The sequence below is a fragment of the Aethalodelphis obliquidens genome, unplaced genomic scaffold (assembly GCF_003676395.1).
Source record: "Aethalodelphis obliquidens isolate GAN/ISIS:26980383/991018 unplaced genomic scaffold, ASM367639v1 scaffold23, whole genome shotgun sequence".
In the NCBI taxonomy this organism is placed as follows: Eukaryota; Metazoa; Chordata; class Mammalia; order Artiodactyla; family Delphinidae; genus Aethalodelphis; species Aethalodelphis obliquidens.
Window position 1 is genome coordinate 16,304,653 of NW_020837967.1, and position 21,156 is coordinate 16,325,808.

Below are 21,156 nucleotides of genomic sequence, written 5' to 3' on the forward strand. Positions count from 1 at the left end.
TTCAAAAATATCTGCATATAAAATTCAAAAATTTTTCTTTAATGAAAGTTAGCTTTTCTACAATGCTCCCAAATTCCGTGTTTGTGAAAAAGCTTGAAAAAATTATCATTTTTTTCTGTGTTGCCAACAGGATAAAAATCAGTGTAAGCAGTAAAATTGATATTGCTCTGATATTTTATAGTTTCATATATTTTACCAAATTTCTCTAATTTAAAATTTCATAAAAGATTCTTCCTGGACATTTATAGGCTCATTTATTTTGAGTTGAAGACAGCTCTACTTACATAAACTTATTGCTTAATAAATTATGTAACCTTACAAATAGAAACATTAGAATTCACAAAATAGAGAAAGCCAAAAAGAAAAAGTAATATCCATTTTAGTGAAATACACATAGTAAATTATGGAATAAAGCACATAGAACAGCAGTTTTTAAAAGTTGGATGTCAGGAAGAAGGCTATTCTATTCAACAATCCTTAGTGACACAATTTATAAGTTGTCTCCTTGATTTTATGTTATCTTCTTAATTTTTCTTCCTCCAAATGTAAACCTCTCAGCCTATATATAACATTATGGATATTGAAAATATTTATAGCTGTGAATAGCTGCATATGACATAGGCTACCAGAAAATATATGTAATTTTTGGATCTCTGGAATAATATGTAGAAAATACTTCAGAGTACTAAAAAGGCTTACACCACTATTTCTAATTCAAAATACTTTACAGTTTTTAACCTTGTATTCCTTGTATTACGCAGTGTAGAAAAAAATGTGAAGTTCTGAGTGTTGACTTTATTTTTCAGGGCCCAGAAATGAATGTTTATCTGAAACTAGTACATAATAATAATGAATTATGCTATCAAACTGGAAAACCTAACATCAAATTTTAATCAGTTTATACATGGAAACCCTGACGCTGGTGAAAAAAAATTTTTTTTTTCTCTGTGTAAGTAAATAACACAATTATTCTTTAAACATTGCCTAAGCATTTTGGTAAAGACTATTTTTATACTCTTCATAGTATTTTACTCTTTGAAAAAAACTTATGATTTAATTTTTATGTTTTCCGTGTTTTTTTTTTCTATGTTAAAATGACTATATTTTTTAAAATCCACCATTACTTATTAGCAATATAAATAATTTTGTGCTTTTCGAGGACACCAATGTCATGTTCCAGCTGCTTCATCTCTTCTTCCAGCTTCTGCTTGCGAATCTTCTTTGGTATGGAGTCGATGAAGACCGAGAGGGACTGAAACTTCTTATGTACTTCTTCCCAGTTCTTTTTCAGCCCCTGCAAATGGTAAAGAAAACTGTACATAGCAAAGTAAACTGCAGAAGCAGAGTAAATCGCAAAGAAAATTGCACTGGGAAGGAAAAATGTAAACAGGTAAAGAAAACCGACAAAAATAACTAAAAAATGATATGTGTTTATCAAGCTCTTGGCCACAGTAACAAAAAATACTGTACAGAGGCCAAACCCTGTCCTTGATTGTGTGCTCAATTCCCACTGGGAGTATTTATTTTCTTTGTTTTTAATGTTACTGTACTTGTTTTTACCATCAAATACGTGTATGCAGAGTTATGAGTAGTATGAAACTAAGCTCATAGCAAATGCTTTGGTAAAAACAACTTAGAGTTGATGTCCCAAGCAAAAAAACAATTTTGAACAGGAAATTATTTCTTATAAAAATTTTCATTTTTTTTCTTTAGAAAAAAAATATCCTCATTCTTCAACAGAGAAATCACATCAAAACACTTGATTCTGACTTACATGGCCATGTTTTCTTATATCTGACTAAATGGAATTGTATAAAATGCCAAAATTCAATTATTTATTTTATTTTTTTTTGCGTTACGCGGGCCTCTCACTGTTGTGGCCTCTCCCGTTGCGGGGCACAGGCTCCAGACGCGCAGGCTCAGCGGCCATGGCTCACGGGCCCAGCCGCTCCGCGGCATGTGGGATCCTCCCAGACCGGGGCACGAACCCGCGTCCACTGCATCGGCAGGTGGACTCTCAACCACTGAGCCACCAGGGAAGCCCCAAAATTCAATTTAACAAGAGATGATCTTTTATGTGTTTTCAGTATTAGAAAGAATTCTTCCTCCATATAGTTAATGGATCTATACTTCCCATTAATTTATTCTAAAAATGACTGAAATATCATTACATGTAACACATATGCTAATTCAATAATGTAAGTTAACGTTTTATGTTCTCAGAAACCAACAAATTCAAAATTAGGAATCTCTTAGGAGCAATAAAGGTTATTTCCATCTCTGCACAGTTATCATTTCTTATCACAATGCACTAGCGGCTCCATTGACAAAATGGTCTTAAACTAATTGAACTCATGCAATGAAATTGTATAAATTGACACTTTCTGTTATTCACTATGGGTGCACAAAGCATTGTATTTACACAAAAATGAAAAGTAAAACTGAAAGTAACATTTAAAATATTGCCTGGAAATTATGATCCCTGACACACAGATGGAAAAACATATCCCATGCAAATGAAGACCAAAAGAAAGCTGGGGTAGCTATACTTATGACAGAAAAACTGACTTTGAAACAAAGACTGTAATAAGGGACAAAGGGCATGACATAATGATAAAGTGGTTGATACAACAAGAGGATATAACATTTATAAATATTTATGCACCCAACATAGGAGCATCAAAATATGAATGCAAATAGTAACAAATTGAAAGAAAAAACCAGACAGCAATACTATAATAGTAGGGGACTTTAATATTCCACTTACATCAATGGATAGATCATCCAGACAGAAAATCAGTATGGAAACATCAACTTTAAATGACAGGTTAGATCAGATGGACTTCACAGATATGTATAAAACTTTCCATCCAAAAGCAACAAATACACATTCTTCTCAAGTGTACACAGAACATTCTCCAGCACAGATCATATGTTAGGCTACAAATCAAGTCTTAATAAATTTAAGAGGACTGATATCATATCAAACATATTTTCTGACCACAATGGTATGAAACTAGAAATAGACCATAGTCTATTAAGTATGCAATAGCATTATGTTTAAAAAAACAAACACCTTAATAATAAAAATACTTTACTGCTAAAAAATGCTAACCATCATCTGGCAGTGCAGGGTTTCCACAAATCTTCAATTTGTAAAAATCTCAGTATCTGTGAAGCACAGTAAAATGAAGTGCAATAAAACAAGGTATGCCTGTACCCTAATCAAGTGGGATTTATTCCAGGGAGGCAAGGCTGGTTCAATATTCGCAAATCAGTCAATGTGATACACTACATTAATAAAATAAAGGATAAAAATCATATGATCACCTCAATTGATGCAAAAAAGCATGATAAAATTCAACCTCCATTTATGATAAAAAAAAAAAACTTTCAACAGAATGCATACAGAGGGAACATACCTCAACATAATAAAGGCCAAATACGACAAGCCCACAGCTAACATCATACTCAATGGTGAAAAGCTAAAAGCTTTTCCTCTAAGATCAGGAACAAGACAAAGATGCCCACTCTGGCCACTTTTATTCAACATGGTATTGGAAGTCCTAGCCAGAGCTCAGGAGTAGCATAATTTAAAATTATTGATTAAAAAAAAAAGAAAGAAAATATGGTCCTTGAAAATCATGGCCATACATTTAGATTTATGAGAGAATTAGAAGTGTCTTATATAACAATACCTTCATAATAAGCCCTCATAGTACAAATTGAATCTTGTAAACTTTTCGGAGAGAAAACGGTTTATTTCCATGCTCAGGTAAAAATGACTACAAGTTTGGACACACTTTATAGAAAAGATCTGTTGAGAAAAAAGGCCACAAATGTTGAGCATTTCTTGAGTGAGATTATATCAAGGATTTGGGAAAGGGAAAAGGTAGAAGCGTCTTCTACATTCTAAAAAGAGAGGGATGGGCTAACACAGTTCTTAATAGTGTATGAGAAGTATTCCAATAAGAAGTCCTCAAAAGAATTCTGTTTTTCTATAGGCTTTCATTATGAAATGGGAAATATGTTTCCACAGTGCTCCACAGGGTTGCCTATTGCAGAGAAGAAATCTATGTATTTATACACTTTGAAATATCAAACGTTTTTCATAGCTCCTTGGGTGATCTTTCCCTATTCCTTGTGGTCACAGCAGCTACACGTTTTGCAGTATTTCTTTTTAAAGGATAGTTTTCTTTATCTTCCAGTGTGTACAATAACATTTGGATCAAAGTCCACCTCTAGGGATGGGAACTAAATGTGATTGATATTTCATATTATACCAAAATAGCCTCTTAACGGTTTTGTGGTTATTTCATCTAAAAAAAATCTTTTATCCACTGCAGCGATACTGATTTTCCCTTATCTTTATTTCTTCATTTTTCTCTCTTCTAGTTTAATACTGAAATAATATTGTTAATTTTGGAAAATTTTTCACATAGGGAGAAGCGGTCATAAAATAATAGGAAGTGTGTTCAGGTCCATGCTCCTCTGCTGCCACCCCCATCCATTCTCCACCTCTGGCTCTGCGCTGTGACTAGGGGCTGGGCGGTGGTGGGGCTGAGGTATTTATTCCTATGGGCTGCTCCTCCCCCAGCACTGTTCCCTCCAGCCTCTGCCTGAATTCAGCTAAGGAAGACACCGGTGGGAGGAGAGCAAGCTTGGGGCATTTCTTCCCCCACCCTGGACATCACCTGGACATGACTGGCCCTTGCATCTGTGACTACAGTGCCTGTCGGAGCCCCTCTTCCAGGCTCCAGCTCCCACCCGGCTCTGGTAATGCTGTTTCCTGCCCCTGCCCTTCCAGCCCAGGGTGGTGGTGATTCCTGCTGTCCCTAGTCCTGGGTGCCTCAGTGTTCCTTGTTGGTTCCCTTAGCCCTGCTTCACCTCTGTAAATAGTTCCTTTGTAGATTCTCTTCAGAATCCCAGCCTAGTATGCCTTCTATCCCCTGCTGGATCCCGGGCGGGAAGAGCCTCCCTCTGTTGCCTCTTATGCACGTGTTTATCACATGGTAGGAAAACACAGGCCTGGGAACTGGTCAATGTGAGTTTTAGTCCCTCTTCAGCTACTTGATAATGTTGTGACCAGGGGCAAATGTAAACCAACCTCCAAGTTCACTGACAGTAAGGACCATGTTTGTTTTGCTCACAACAGTATATCCCCCAGGCTGCGTACAGTGAGTGGAACATGGTAGATTAGATGTTCAGTAGATGAACCGAGGGATGAATGAACAAATGTGCCCACTTAATACTGATATATTTGCATTTTATATCCTCATCTGTGAAATGAGAAGTTTGGAATAATTAGACCAGATGATCCCTTCCTGGATAACGAGACTGTCATTTTATGAAGAATGAGCAGAATGTGCCCTACTCAGGGACATATGACCACACTGTCATAGAGCTACATGCAACTCTTAACCAGGGAAGGGAGCAGGGTTCAGGGCTTGTCAGGAACAGAGCTCGTGGCTTTGTTACCATGGCAGCTACACTACCCAGCTAATAAGGCATCCAAGGGAGGGTCAGCTATTATCTATCAAAGTGTCTACAAAGAAACTCTGTAGTGACCACATCAGGAAGCTGAGGGCCGCTGACCCACTAAGGAGGTGCCGAGGGAAGAGCCTTTTCCTTCCCAGGGAAGTTCTTCCTTTCTTTTCCTATTTTTCTTAGATGTAAAAACCTGGCTTTCACAAAAACATGTATGTTTTAAGAATGGCAGAATCTGATGGAGGGAGGGAAGGAGGGAGGGAGAGAGGGAGGGAGGGAACCAAAGAACAGTGCTCTTCCTGAAAATGACGGGCCGAGTCCCACTTCCACGTGTGCCAGCCTTCTTGCCTGCCTGTCTCCCTTCCTTCTCTCCAGCGCACCATTATTAATCACCTGTGTTTACACTGGGCACTAGGTTAGGCATTGCAGAGATTGCTGGCAACAAAGAGACAGGGTCACTGCCCTCGGGCCACTCCTGCTGTCTGGGATATCCTCTTACTCTGCAGTTTAAGGCGCAGCTAAAGACCTACGTACGTCCTGCACTGGATGTTCGTGCCTGCGAACCTTATAAAACATATGATCTGTACACACACACATCTTTCTATATGTACATAGATACACAGCACCTCTTATCAATTAAATTACAACATTATCCAGAGCAGAAATTTTCTTTTATGCCCCTTGGGGCTTAGCATGATACTCTATGCAGAACAGACATTTAATAAATGTTTATTGATGATTGGGATGACACTGATAAAATGCTAAGATTTTATAACAGCATATGAATCCATTTTTCAATAGAAATTAAGTTGTAAAAAGTTTTTTCTTCTCCGTTTTGAAAAGGTCACTAGAAATGACTTTGTAGAAAGCTTTCAAAGTAACAAAACAAAGAATAAAGTACTGTTTTTACCTCTATAAGAGAGCACAACTATAGAACAGTGTCAGTAGGTGCTTAACAAATACTCTCTAAAGATGATGGAGCAACGGTGCTCACACCCCCCAATATTTTAAATGCTTCAGATAGAAGTCTTGCATTAAAAACTCCAGTGTAAGTGTCTTTAAGTCTGTTTTATTCCAAATAAAGAAAACATATGTAAAGCCTAACACCTGGTTATTTTAAAATCTGGACACTTGCTTATAAGAAAGAAAAAAAAAGTTGGTCTAGGGACAGTTTCAATTATTCTAGAGCTCCACCTAGTGAAAAGTATCTACCTTATGGATATTATTTTTGAAAAATTCAGGGGCATGGGAATGAAAATCAAAATGCTTTTTTACTTTATTTATGCACATTCATTGAAGGAGAAGCTTAGCTTGCTTATGACACTACTTCAGGAAGAAACAGAAGCTCACCTAGTTGGAAACAAATTATTATTCAGCAGTCCCTATATCACAACTTTTTGCTCTCCCCAAAGAGCCAGCTTTGCTGCACGCAGTTGTCACTATAATCAAAAGAGAGTGTTCTGATTTCAAAATCAAAGTGCGGGCCTTAATAATCACTGATGGTGGACCTTTCTTTCAGAGATGTTTTAAAGAGTTACACATGAATGTAAACTAAAGACGCTTACCTGCAGAACTGCCTCCCTTTCTTCATCAGATAGCCTTTTCATAGCTGCTTCCCTGAGGTTTTCCTGGATATAGTTATCATATTCTTCCTGGGCTTTCTTCACTTCTTCATTTCGCTTACGTATGTAATCAGGCGTGACACCATAACCCTTGTAAGGATTTTTCAGGAAAAAAAAAAAAAAATCAAAATCCTGAAAGTAATCTTATATATGTGTACATACCAACCAATGATTAGAAGCAAAAGAAACGTTACAGACTTAAAGCCTTTGCTCAAAACACTGCAAGTTAACAAAAGTCAGTGATTTTTTTCTTTTTCCTATTTGGAACTAGTTGATTCTGGTCATTTAAAAACCATCTGTGCTGTTATCATGGCTGTTTGTTTTCCCTCTTTTGAATGTTCCCAGTGCCTGTTCTTGGCTGATGGCTTGGCCCTTACTTTACCCTGAAGAACTGGATTTTCTTTATTTCTTTTAGGTGCTTCAGATTTTACTTTGAAATATCTCAAATATCTTAAGGTCTCTTGTGCATTATCTCGTAAAAAGAAAAAAAAAAAGGAAGATAAATGCTTCCAATGCATTGTAAGAACAAACTCTTAAAGATGCTAGGCACATCTGCTTTAAGAAAAAAATGACGTGGGCCCCTTAGGTTGTTTTTGGAACAACAAAATACAATCTTAGGCTCCTGGGCTGCTTACAAGGACTGACAGTGAAGCAATCAGCTATGATTCTTTCAAGTTAGTGAATGTGTCGATACCACTGTGTAGAGAAACAGAACTACTCCCTGTTCATTCTTCAAAGCATTATTTTAGGATGTACTTGGTGCTAGCTACACTAGTGAATAAGAAAGGAAAAGTTTCTGTCCTCATGGAATGTGCATTCTGTAGTGAGAGAAACTCACCAAAAATAAAGTATGAAATAATATATAAGTGCTCCACAGTAAAATACAGTAAGAAAAAAGAAAGTCATGAGAGCTATTTGAGATAAATAAAGATGTCAGAGAAGACCAGAGGGCAGACAGCAGAAGCAAGAAGAACTACAATCCTGCAGTCTGTAGAACAAAAACCACATTCACAGAAAGAGAGACAAGATGAAAAGGCAGAGAGCTATGTACCAGATGAAGTAACAAGATAAAACCCCAGAAAAACAACTAAATGAAGTGGAGATAGGCAACCTTCCAGAAAAAGAATTCAGAATAATGAGAGTGAAGATGATCCAGGACCTCGGACAAAGAATGGAGGCAAAGATCGAGAAGATGCAATAAATGTTTAACAAAGACCTAGAAGAATTAAAGAACAAACACCCAGAAGAATTAAAGAAGAAAAAAGAGATGAACAATAACTGAAATGAAAAATACACTAGAAGGAATCAATAGCAGAATAACTGAGGCAGAAGAACGGATAAGTGACATGGAAGACAGAATGATGTAATTCACTGCCATGGAACAGAATAAAGAAAAAAGAATGAAAATAAATGAAGACAGCCTAAGAGATCTCTGGGACAACATTAAATGCAACAACATTTGAATTATAGGGGTCCCAGAAGGAGAAGAGATAGAGAAAGGACCCGAGAAAATATTGGAAGAGATTATAGTCAAAAACTTCCCTAACATGGGAAAGGAAATAGCCACCCAAGCCTAGGAAGTGCAGAGAGTCCCAGGCAGGATAAACCCAAGGAGAAACACACTGAGACACACAGTAATCAAATTGACAAAAATTAAAGACAAAGAAAAATTATTGAAAGCAGCAAGGGAAAAATGACAAATAATATACAAAGGAACTCCCATCAGGTTAACAGTTGATTTCTCAGCAGAAACTCTATAAGCGAGAAGGGAGTGGCATGATATATTTAAAGTGATGAAAGGGAAGAACCTACAACCAGTATTAGTCTACCCGGCAAGTATCTCATTCAGATTTGATGGAGAAATCAAAAGCTTTACAGACAAGCAAAAGCTAAGAGAATTCAGCACCACCAAACCAGTCCTAAAACAAATGCTAGGGCTTCCCTGGTGGCGCAGTGGTTGGGAGTCCACCTGCCGATGCAGGGGACGCGGGTTCGTGCCCCGGTCAGGGAGGATCCTGCGTGCCGCGGAGCAGCTGGGCCCGTGAGCCATGGCCGCTGGGCCTGCGCGTCTGGAGCCTGTGCTCCGCAATGGGAGAGGCCATAGCGGTGAGAAGCCCACGTACTGCAAAAAAAAAAAAAAACAAACAAACAAACAAAAAAAACAAATGCTAAAGGAACTTCTCTAAGTGGGAAACACAAGAAAAGAAAACGACCTACAAAAACAAATGCATCACAGTTAAGAAAATGGTAATAGGAACATACATATGGATAATTACCTTAAACATGAATGGATTAAATCCTCCAACCAAAAGACACAGGCTTGCTGAATGGATACAAACACAAGACCCATATATATGCTGTCTACAAGAGACCCACATCAGACCTAGGGACACATAAAGATTGAAAATGAGGGGATGGAAAAAGATATTCCATGCAAATGTAAATCAAAAGAAAGCTGGAGTAACAATACTCATATAAGATAAAACAGACTTTAAAATAAAGAATGTTACAAGAAACAAGGAAGGACACTAAATAATGATCAAGGGATCATTCCAAGAAAAAGATATAACAAATATAAATATATATGCACCCAACATAGGAGCACCTCAATATATAAGGCAACCGCTAACAGCTATAAAAGAGGAAATCGACAGTAACACAGTAATAGTGGGAGACTTTAACACCTGACTTACACCAATGGACAGATCATCCAAAGAGAAAATTAATAAGGAAACACAAGCTTTAAATGACACAATAAACCAGATAGAATTAATTGATATTTATAGGACATTCCATCCAAAAATAGAAGATTACACTTTCTTCTCAAGTGCACATGGAACATTCTCCAGGACAGATCACATCTTGGGTCACAAATCAAGCCTCAGTAAAGTTAAGAACATTGAAATCATATCAAGCATCTTTTCTGACCACAACGCTATGAGATTAGAAATCAATTACAGGGAATAAAACCATAAAAAACACAAACACATGGAGGCTAAACAATACATTACTAAATAACCAAGAAATCAAAGAGGAAATCAAAAAATACGTAGAAACAAATGACAATGAAAACACGACGATACAAAACCTATGGGATACAGCAAAAGCAGTTCTAAGAGGGAAGTTTACAGCAATACAAGCTTACCTCAAGAAACAAGAAAAATCTCAAATAAACAATCTAAGCTTACACCTAAAGGAAATAGAGAAAGAAGAACAAACAAAACTCAAAGTTAGTAGAAGGAAAGAAATCATAAAGAGCAGAAATAAAAGAAATAGAAACAAAGAAAACAATAGCAAAGATCAATAAAAATAAAAGCTGGTTCTTTGAGAAGATAAACAAAATTGATAAACCATTGGACAGACTCATCAAGAAAAAGAGGGAAAGGACTCAAATCAATAAAATTAGAAATGAAAAAGGAGAATTTACAACAGACACCGCAGAAATACAAAGCATCCTAAGAGACTACTACAAGCAACTCTATGCCAATAAAATGGACAACCTGGAAGAAATGGACAAAGTCTTAGAAAGGTATAACCTTCCAAGACTGAACCAGGAAGAAATAGAAAATATGAACAGACCAATCACAAGTAATGAAATTGAAACTGTGATTAAAAATCTTCCAATAAACAAAAGTCCAGGACCAGACGGCTTCACAGGTGAATTCTATCAAATATTTAGAGAAGAGCTAACACCCATTCTTCTCAAACTCTTCCAAAAAATTGAAGAGGAAGGAACACCCTCAAACTCATTCTATGAGGCCACCATCACCCTGATACCAAAACCAGACAAAGATACTACAAAAAAAGAAAACTACAGACCAATATCACTGATGAATATAGTCAACAAAATACTAGCAAACAAAATCCAACAATACATTAAAAGGATCATACACCATGATCAAATAGGGTTTATCCAGGGATGCAAGGATTCTTCAATATATGCAAATCAATCAATGTGATACACCATATTAACAAACTGAAGAATAAAAACCATATGATCTTCTCAATAGATGCAGAAAAAGCTTTTGACAAATTCAACACCCATTTATGACAAAAACTCTCCAGAAAGTGGGCATAGAGGGAACCTACCTCAACATAATAAAGGCCATATAAGACAAACCCACAGCAAATATCAGTCTCAATGGTAAAAAACTGAAAGCATTTCCTCTAAGATCATGAACAAGACAAGGATGTCCACTCTCGCCACTATCATTCAACACAGTTTTGGAATTCCTAGCCACGGCAATCAGAGAAGAAAAATAAAAGGAATACAAATTGGAAAAGAAGAAGTAAAACTGTCACTGTTTGCAGATGTCATGACACTATACATAGAGAATCCTAAAGATGCCACCAGAAAACTACTAGAGCTAATCAATGAATTTGGTAAAGTTGTAAATAATTACATAATTAACGCACAGAAATCTCTTGCATTCTTATACACTAATGATGAAAAATCTGAAAGAGAAATTAAGGAAACACTCCCATTTACCACTGCAACAAAAAGAATAAAATACCTAGGAATAAACCTACCAAGGGAGACAATAGACCTGTATGCAGAAAACTATAAGACACTGATGAAAGAAATTAAAGATGATACAAACAGATGGAGAGATATACCATGTTCTTGGATTGGAAGAATCACTATTGTGAAAATGACTATACTACCCAAAGCAATCTACAGATTCAATGCAATCCCTATCAAATTACCAATGGCATTTTTTACAGAACTAGAACAAAAAAATCTTAAAATTTGTATGGAGACACAAAAGACCCCGAATAGCCAAAGCAGTCATGAGGGAAAAAAACGGAGCTGGAGGAATCAGACTCCTTGACTTCAGACTATACTACAGAGCTACAGTAATCAAGACAATATGGTACTGGCACAAAAACAGAAATATAGATAAATGCAACAGGATAGCAAGCCCAGAGATTAAACCCACGCATATATGGTCACCTTATCTTTGATAAAGGAGGCAAGAATATACAGTGGAGAAAAGACAGCCTCTTCAATAAGTGGTGCTGGGAAAACTGGACAGCTACATGTAAAAGAATGAAATTAGAACACTCCCTAACACCATACACAAAAATAAACTCAAAATGGATTAGAGACCTAAATGTAAGGCCAGACACTATCAAACTCTTAGAGGAAAACATAGGAAGAACACTCTTTGACATAAATCACAGAAAGATCTTTTTTGACCCACCTCCTAGAATAATAAAAATAAAAACAAAAATACACAAATGGGACCTAATGAAACTGAAAAGCTTTTGCACATCAAAGGAAACCATAAACAAGATGAAAAGACAACCCTCAGAATGGGAGAAAATATTTGCAAACGAATCAATGGACAAAGGATTAATCTCCAAAATATATAAACAGCTCGTGCAGCTCAATATTAATGAAACAAACAACCCAATCAAAAAATGGGTAGAAGACCTAAATAGACATTTCTCCAAAGAAGACATACAGATGGCCAAGAAGCACATTAAAAAACTGCTCAACATCACTAATTATTAGAGAAATGCAAATCAAAATTACAATGAGGTATCACCTCACACCAGTTAGAATGGGCATCATCAGAAAATCTGCAAACAAGTGCTGGAGAGGGTGTGGAGAAAAGGGAACCCTCTTGCACTGTTGGTGGGAATGTAAATTGATACAGCCACTATGGAGAACAGTATGGAGGTTCCTTAAAAATCTAAAAATAGAATTACCATATGACCCAGCAATCCAACTACTGGCATATACCCAGAGAAAACCATAATTCAAAAGGACCAATGCACCCCAATGTTCATTGCAGCACTATTTACAATAGCCAGGACATGGAAGCAACCTAAATGGCCATCAACAGACGAATGGATAAAGAAGATGTGGTACATATATGCAATGGAATATTACTCAGCCATAAAAAGGAACAATATTAGGTCATTTGTAGAGACGTGGATGGATCTAGAGACTGTCACACAGAGTGAAGTAAGTCAGAAAGAGAAAAACAAATATCGTATATTAACGCATATAGGTGGAACCTAGAAAAATGGTACAGATGAACCAGTTTGCAGGGCAGAAACAGAGACAGAGATGTAGAGAACAAACATATGGACACCAAGGGGGGAAAGTGGAGGGGGGTGGTGGTGGTGGGATGAATTGGGAGATTGAGATTGACATGTATACACTAATATGTATAAAATGGATAACTAATAAAAACCTGATGTATAAAAAAATAAATTTAAGTTAAAAAAAAAAAGATGCCAGGGAAGACCTCTCTGAGGAAGTAGCTGTTGTGAGATATGAGTCATTAAAACTATTCACAAATATTCTGGTTCTTCTCCTTCTAGGCACTTGGTATGACAATATTTTCCTGCTCCCCTTCAAGTAAGATGCAGCCTGTGACCTAATTTCCCCGTGTGAGTAGAAGTAATGTCCTTTTTGGGTAGAAGGCTCATGAATTAATGGTTGACTTGTCATGTTCTGTTTCTCTCTGTTATGGTGATGGGTGATGTTTTGGTTTGCCTGGTCCTGGAGTCAGGACAAGAAGCAGAGCTCCCAACAATCCTCAATGCACAGGTAGCACAAGCAACCGATAAAACCTAGTTGCTTTTAGTTACTGCAACTTGGGGGTTGTTAACCACAGCACAACCTAACCTAATTCTGACAATAAGGGATAGAAATCCTAGCTACAAATTTGTTCTGGAAAGTTGCAAAGCACTATACAAATAGACTAAGAGCTCAGTATTCTGGTAAGTTAGTTTCATGGTAACCAGTTCAATCCATTTCAGGATTTCAGTGTTTCAGGAAACACTGAGGGCAACACCTCATTTCAGCTTAGTACAATCACTGAGGTTCCCAATGATGATTGCGTCATCACAGGTGATTAAATTATATTTGGCACACTCTGTGTAGGAAAAGGAACTACGTCACAAATGGGTAAAAGCTGCAGTGATCTGAAATATTCCCATGTGCTGGATCATTGAGGGTAATGCATAGTATTAATATTAATAATTGCATATATTATAATATCCGCTCTTTACTGAACTTCTGTTAGGTACCAGGTATTGTGTCAAGCGCTGAATATATTTTATATCATTCAATCCTCACCATGCTGTGATAAATCTAATAACTTGTTAAAAATCACAGAGTTAAGTAAGTGGCAGAGTTAGAATTTGAAATGCTTGTCTTCCTATTATTGCTATGTAACTCAGGCAAACATCCATGCTTCAGTTTGCTTACACAAAATAGTCTCATGGCACAAATGGGCATGTAATACTTTATTTGGAACTAAAACATGGGGTTCATTCACTTTTAAAAAATGGCCTTGCCTTTAAAAGGACTTACTATGTCACTTACCAATAACAGATTTTTTTAGCTTAACTCAGATAAGTAGAAAGTAAGTTGAGTTAGTCCTTCGTAAGCCCTGACTGGTTAGCCATCGAGAGTACACTAGGCGCAGAGAATTTGCGTGGCTTCATAGACAAGCACAGGTAGACTAACCTCGTATTTTTCTGTCTCTGTGATGGAGATTCTCAGTTTCCTGTTCAAGGCAGAAAATGTATTGAAGTGGACAGCTTAGACAGAAGGCAGCCAGAGTGGCGGTTTGTGGCATGACCATCAAAGGAGAAGGGTTTTTACGTGATGGTGGAGAAAGGATGGATTGGAAATGGCTTTAAAGAGCCAGGAGAATGAAGTTTCTGCTTTTCCACACCCTGTGGGACAAGGACCCTGAAGAGCCTCCAGGGGCCATATTTGGAGGACGTATCCAGAGAAACTTGAAATCTTTGTAAGCATGAGCTGCCAACTCCCAGATCCCTGCTAAGGTCTTCCAAAGGTGTCTCAGCCAGCCGAGTGACAAGGGTTTCTCAGGGAATAAGTAGTGTTCTCTGACAACAGCCTTGAGGTTCCTGTTTTGATGGTGAACAGTCATTGGATTCACCACGGTAGATCACTGGATGACCTCGGTACAAGCCCCTCTTACATGTTACAAATTCCTCTTTTTCTCTTCTTTTCTTCCTTATTTCCTTTCTTTCTTTTTTGCCCAAGTTATTATTATGCATTATTACTCTTTAGGATTTGGTACTCATACACTATGTGTGTTTCCAGCACTTTTGTGCTCTATAAGTATGCAAAGTAAAATAGGTCTTATAGAAGGTATTTTTCATAAGCTTTTTAAATTTCTATATTTAAACTGCTAAACCCAAGCTTCTATAATTTTCAACAATGAAATTATATGCCTATCTGATAAGCACTTTTTCAGATAGAAATGAAGGTCCTGAAAAGACTAACTATTGTACAGTACTTTCGAGGTCTGCTTTACTCTAAACCAAACACAAATGAGTATATTCACACTGAAATAGTACTGTGAAATATTTACAGTACACTGATAGGATGGATGGTCCTAAAGTTGTTTTCCTCTTCATTTCTCTCATTCTGTTAACAAGATAATGTAAACTAATGACTAAATCTTAGGATCTTCTGAAAGGTTATTCCTTCTAGATTTATAGTAACAACTGCGCTTCTACTGACAATTCCACCTCACCGAAAATGAGTACCTTTTAGAGAATGTTTGCTATAAATGTTAAATATATTAATAATTGAAATTATGAAAAACAATTATAGTTTCCCTCTACTGAACTATATGTTGTTGTTCATTCCAAATTCTCTGTAATTTCATCACACTAGATTTGGACCAAACACGGACTTCAGAGGAATGAGAACTGGCAATCTAGATAATCTGTCCAGTGAGAGCACTATTTTTAATTGAAGTACAGTTGATTTACAATATTATATTAGTTTTAGGTGTACAACGTAGTGGTTCAAAATTTTTATAGATATAAACTCCATTTAAAGTTATTATAAAATGTTAGCTATATTTCCCTTGTATCTTATTTATTTTATCCATAGTAATCCGTACCTCTTAATCCCCTACCCCTTTCCAACCCCTTCCCCTTTCCCTCTCCCCACTGGTAGCCATTAGTTTGTCAGTGAGGGCACTATTAGTGATAATACAGACAAACATTATGAATACCATATTTAAATTATCTATCAGGTCTTATTAATATATCACAAGGCTACCTTTTTATTGATGTACTTTGGAACTAGTCCTGAAGTTTCAAGGTCATGCTTGTCTCCAGTTCTTTTGTCAACATAAATTGGCTTAGGTTTTTTAGCCACTCCCTTAATGACATCGGCTGCATTTGTATTTATAAATTTTTTTTCACTCTGTATTCCCATGACTGGATGGTCCGTCCTCAATGGCACAGGAGGCTTTCTGGGCTCATTCCATTCAAACTTTTTTTCTGTTAAACATAACATTTCCTTGTTAATATTAAACTATAAATGTGGCTACTCAGTACTATTTATAGCATCCAGATATTTTACCACTAGTATATTAGAGTTTTATTAATAATATATTCAAATATTTAAGGTAAAAATCAGTAATCATAAATGCAAAAGATTAAATGTGACATAATCAATTAATATGTTGGAGAACAATATAAAAATCTAAGGGAAGAAAATCAACACCCCAAATCATATGCTAGCTAAAACATTTTTATTAACTATTATAAAAATATTTTCTTATAAAGATTTCAATAACAAATGTTCAGTACGTCCATTGAAAAAAGCCCAAAGAAACATTAAAACTTTTTTCTGAGTACCTTCAATATTATGAATAAGTGCCTCTTCAGAGGAAAGTTACTGTAAGATCACCAAGTAAATAAATCAAACTTGATGTATCTGATGTATCCAAGAATCTGGATGTTTGTCACTAAAACTATTGTTATTATAAGGTATAAAAATCATGTAATAGCTATGTACCTAACATGCAGCTTAAGAAATGATAAATGACCAATACTGCTGAGGCTTCCTATTCACTCCTCCCTGATTACAGCTCACCTCCTAAAATAACTGCTATCCAAAGTTACTTCTCTCTCTCTACCACATTCTCTTCATTAGCAGCAGATGAAACTGGCCATTTTTACACAGTCTCTTTGACTTGACCATTCCAAATTATCTATTTTGATACAGCCACATCAAAGTGGTTTGTCAAAATGCTAAAATGTAAAATAATTACACTTTACTTCCAAGAACCAAAGGCAACAACTATCTTGACAAAACCTTACTCAAAGGCTTCCCTGGTGGTGCAGTGGTTAAGAATCTGCCTACCAATGCAGGGGACAAGGGTTCCAGCCCTGGTCCTGGAAGATCCCACATGCCGCGGAGCAACTAAGCCCGTGAGCCACAACTACTGAGCCTGTGCTCTAGAGCCTGCGAGCCACAACTACTGAGCCCACGCACCACAAGGACTGAAGCCCGCCTGCCTAGAGCCTGCCTGCCTAGAGCCTGTACTCCGCAATGAGAAGTCACCGCAATGAGAAGCCCACGCACCACAACAAAGAGTAGCCCCCGCCCGCCGCAACTAGAGAAAGCCTGCGCGCAGCAACAAAGACCCAATGCAGCCAAAAACAAGTAAATTAAATAAATTTTAAAAAACAACAAAAAAACCCACCTTACTCAAATCTTAACCTCATCACAACTACTATGGACTTTGACTTTATTCATTTCTGTACTGTTTGAACTTTTAAATTATTTTATATAACTTTTATTATCAGAAAAAAACAATACTTATTATTTAAAGTTTATGAACTGGATTAATCTCTTGTTATAGGCTGAATTGTGTCCCCCCCCCATATTCATACATTGAAGCCCTAAATGCCAGTACCTCAGAATGGAACTGTAGTTGGACATGCTTTTAAAGAGGGACTTAAGTTAAAATGAGGTCATTAGGGTGAATGCTAATCCAATATGACTGATGTCCTTGTAAAAGGAGGAAATTTGGACACAAACACACACAGAAGGAAGTCATGTGAAGACAGCGATCTATAAGTCAAGGAGAGAGGTCTCAGAAGAAATGAACCCTGGAAACATCCTGATCTTGTTTTTTTGTTTGTTTTTTTCATTTTGTTATTGGTTTTGTTTTGGGTTTTTTTTGGCCATTCCGTGTGGCATGTGGGATCTTAGTTCCCCAAGCAGGGACTGAACCCATAACCCCTGCAGTGGAAGCTCAGGGACCACCAGGGAGTTCCCAGTAACACCCTGATTTTGGACTCTAGCTCTCAGAATTGTCACAAAATAAATTTCTGTTTAAGCTACCCCATACTTACTATGGTAGCAGCCCCAGCAAACCAATATACCCCTGATAATTCTACACGCCCCCAGGAAACATTATAAAGGAGGTTTTGAATGTTCACTTATTCATTAATTCATGCAATATATTTTTGTTGAGCAATTACTATGTCCCCAGGTAATGCTCTAGGAACTGCGGGTACAGGAGTGAACAGAAGATACAAAGTCCCCTTTCTCATGGAGTTTATATTATCGTGGGGGATGAAAAAATAAAATATAATATGTAGACTATAATGTATATATTAGCTTGAACTATATGTAAAATTGTTTACTGTTTTTGACCTACAAAAATGGTTATCTTCTTCCTATTTAACATACTACTGAGATGTTGTGAACATTGTCAGAAATTGAATTAGGGAGTTCTTCCAAAGCCCGGAGCAGAGAATAAGCCTGTTACAACCCAAAGAGCTCCCTTCTACCAGACACACCCATGTCAGGTTGGGTATATCAAGTAAGGTTGGCATAATCAGTTTGCCTAAAAAAACGGAGGCATATATCTTATAGATGATCTCGTGGGAAACATTTAGAAGCCGGATTTAATTATGAGTTGAAAGCGCATGCAAAGGACACCCATAACGATAGCTTTAGAAATGCAATTAAGAGGCAAAACCGAATTCTCAGAAAATGAGGAAACAGTTTGGAAAGACTGATAATTCATTCTTAGTTGAGTAAGTATATTATAAATCTTGGTTGTCTGTGGTTATGCACTGGATGGAGCCTAAAGCCCACCCCCATCTTACCCTTATATTATATCTATCAATATCTAAACATCATATTCTTTTCATCCGAGGAGTAAGGGTTGGCAATGTGGGGTGGCTCGGAAAATGGGGCGAGGATGTCTCTTTACAAATTATTCGGTGGTAATGTTAATAAGTCTGAAGACCAAATGACTGGGTTTCTTTTTAGGCTATAATAAAATGGCAATATTAACATGGTGTCATAGTCATGCAGATGTTCTACTACTTAAATTTAGAGAAATCTTCTTGTACCTGTTAGGTAGTTTTCAGTGTGTCTAGCAAATTATTGTGTTCAGAATGGCAGAATATTCACCAAGAGACTGGCGGTAGCCTTGGCCTATATTACCTTTAACTTTGTCTCACTGGACGGGGCTTTTTTTTTTTTTTTTTTTTTTGCGGTACGCGGGCCTCTCACTGTGGTGGCCTCTCCCGCTGTGGAGCACAGGCTCCGGGACGTGCAGGCTCAGCGGCCATGGCTCACGGGCCCAGCCGCTCCGCGGCACGCGGGATCCTCCCGGACCGGGGCACGAACCCATGTCCCCTGCATCGGCAGGCAGACTCTCAACCACTGCGCCACCAGGGAAGCCCATGGACGGGGCTTTTAACGCTCTTGCAATGCCCTGAATTTCTTAATTATTCCTAAGGCCAAAGAAATTTTGTGTTTGTTTTGCCTTATAATGTTTATAAGAGAAGAGACAGACTTCTTCCCTTTCTCCTTATTTGAAACTTAGGATTTATACAGTTAGGTTATGTACTATGCTTAACCTTGGAGAGGATTCGTGAGGACCCAAGTCATATCATTGGTTCTAAGGCACTTAAAGTATTAAATTCCATTTTAAGACTTTCCAGTGTTCTCAAGTGCTTGTGGGTCACAAAATAACAAGACTCCACTTGAGGGAGCTACAAGAGAGGCTTCTGAAGACATGAATTTCAGCATGAATGTTGTATTTTCAGACTTGCTTCTTCCACCTTTCCCAATAATGCCCTCATCCTCTGTCACGGTATGAGGGTTATGAGAGAGGATTGTGGGACAGATAATATTGCCATAGGGAGAAGTAGCTTCATTTTTGGCAAAAGGCACACCCTAGTTGGGCTTGAGATATTGCATTATTTCCTTGATGCCAGAAGATGGGAAGAGGCTTTTTTTGGGCTGTGTTGGGTCTTCATTGCTGTGCACGCACTTTCTCTAGGTGCGGCGAGTGGGGGCTACTCTTTGTTGCAGTGCGCAGGCTTCTCATTGTGGTGGCTTCTCTCGTTGCGGAGCTCGGGCTCTAGGCGTGTGGGCTTCAGTAGTTGTGGCATGTGGCCTCAGTAGTTGTGGCTCACGGGCTCTAGACCACAGGCTCAGTAGTTGTGGCTCACGGGCTTAGTTGCTCCGCAGCAGGTGGGATCTTCCCCAACCAGGGCTCAAACCCGTGTCCCTGCATTGGCAGGCGGATTCTCAACCACTGCGCCACCAGGGAAGTCACCAAGGCTAACTTTTTAAAATAGATAGATTAATTGCCCTCTTCTCTTTATTATCTGAAAACATCAGGGAAGACATACCCAAGATGGGAAGAAGTTGCTTCCATGAATACCAATAACAATTCCTTTTTCATCCACTCTCCACTTTCCTGATGGCCTTTTCCCCTGATACCCATATTCTCTATGACCACAATTGACTACATAATTTGTGAGGCCCAGTACAAAATGAAAACGTGGGGCTCCTTGATAAAAAATTATTAGGCATTTCAAGATGGCAGAAGCAGAGCATTAAACCAAGGGTGGGATCCTCTGAAGCACGGGGCTCTTTGTGACTGTACAGGTAGCACGCCCAAGAAACTGGCTCTCATTCATGAAGGCTCCTCCATTACATCTAACTCCTTCATTGTCCTAATGGTCTTAGAGATCGGAGAGAGTTAAAGCCCATACTCAAGGCTAAAGTGAGCCTGATAGTTGCTTCAACAACTGATAGTAATGGTTGTAGTTTTCATCTCTTGCAGAAAAGACCAGACAGGGTTTAGATGGTGAGCTATCTTGCCCACTGAGGTTTAGAACTCTTCTTATGATCATTGTTATTGAAGTCATATAGCTAGTTATGAAGATGGTGGGGCATGTGGTGCTGGAGGTGGAGTTTTATCAGATAGTCCAA

The 21,156-nt window shown here is 37.8% G+C and overlaps 1 protein-coding gene across 3 annotated transcripts in view; it reads right to left on the bottom strand.

Annotated features, from left to right (window-relative positions):
- Positions 1-241: 241 nt before the first annotated feature.
- The window catches only part of ENKUR (enkurin, TRPC channel interacting protein), a 30,239-nt gene continuing 9,324 nt past the window's right edge, over positions 242-21,156 (bottom strand). For 2 of the 3 annotated variants that reach the window (XM_027121875.1, XM_027121876.1), the window contains exons 3-5: positions 16,177-16,400; positions 7,053-7,199; positions 362-1,294 (exon numbers count right to left, since the gene is read on the bottom strand). In XM_027121875.1, the coding sequence (XP_026977676.1) occupies positions 1,121-1,294; positions 7,053-7,199; positions 16,177-16,400 (545 nt within the window). In that variant the 3' untranslated portion in view covers positions 362-1,120. Of the gene's footprint in view, positions 1,295-7,052; positions 7,200-16,176; positions 16,401-21,156 lie in introns of all 3 variants that reach the window. The other variant, XM_027121874.1, reaches the window with a different exon arrangement.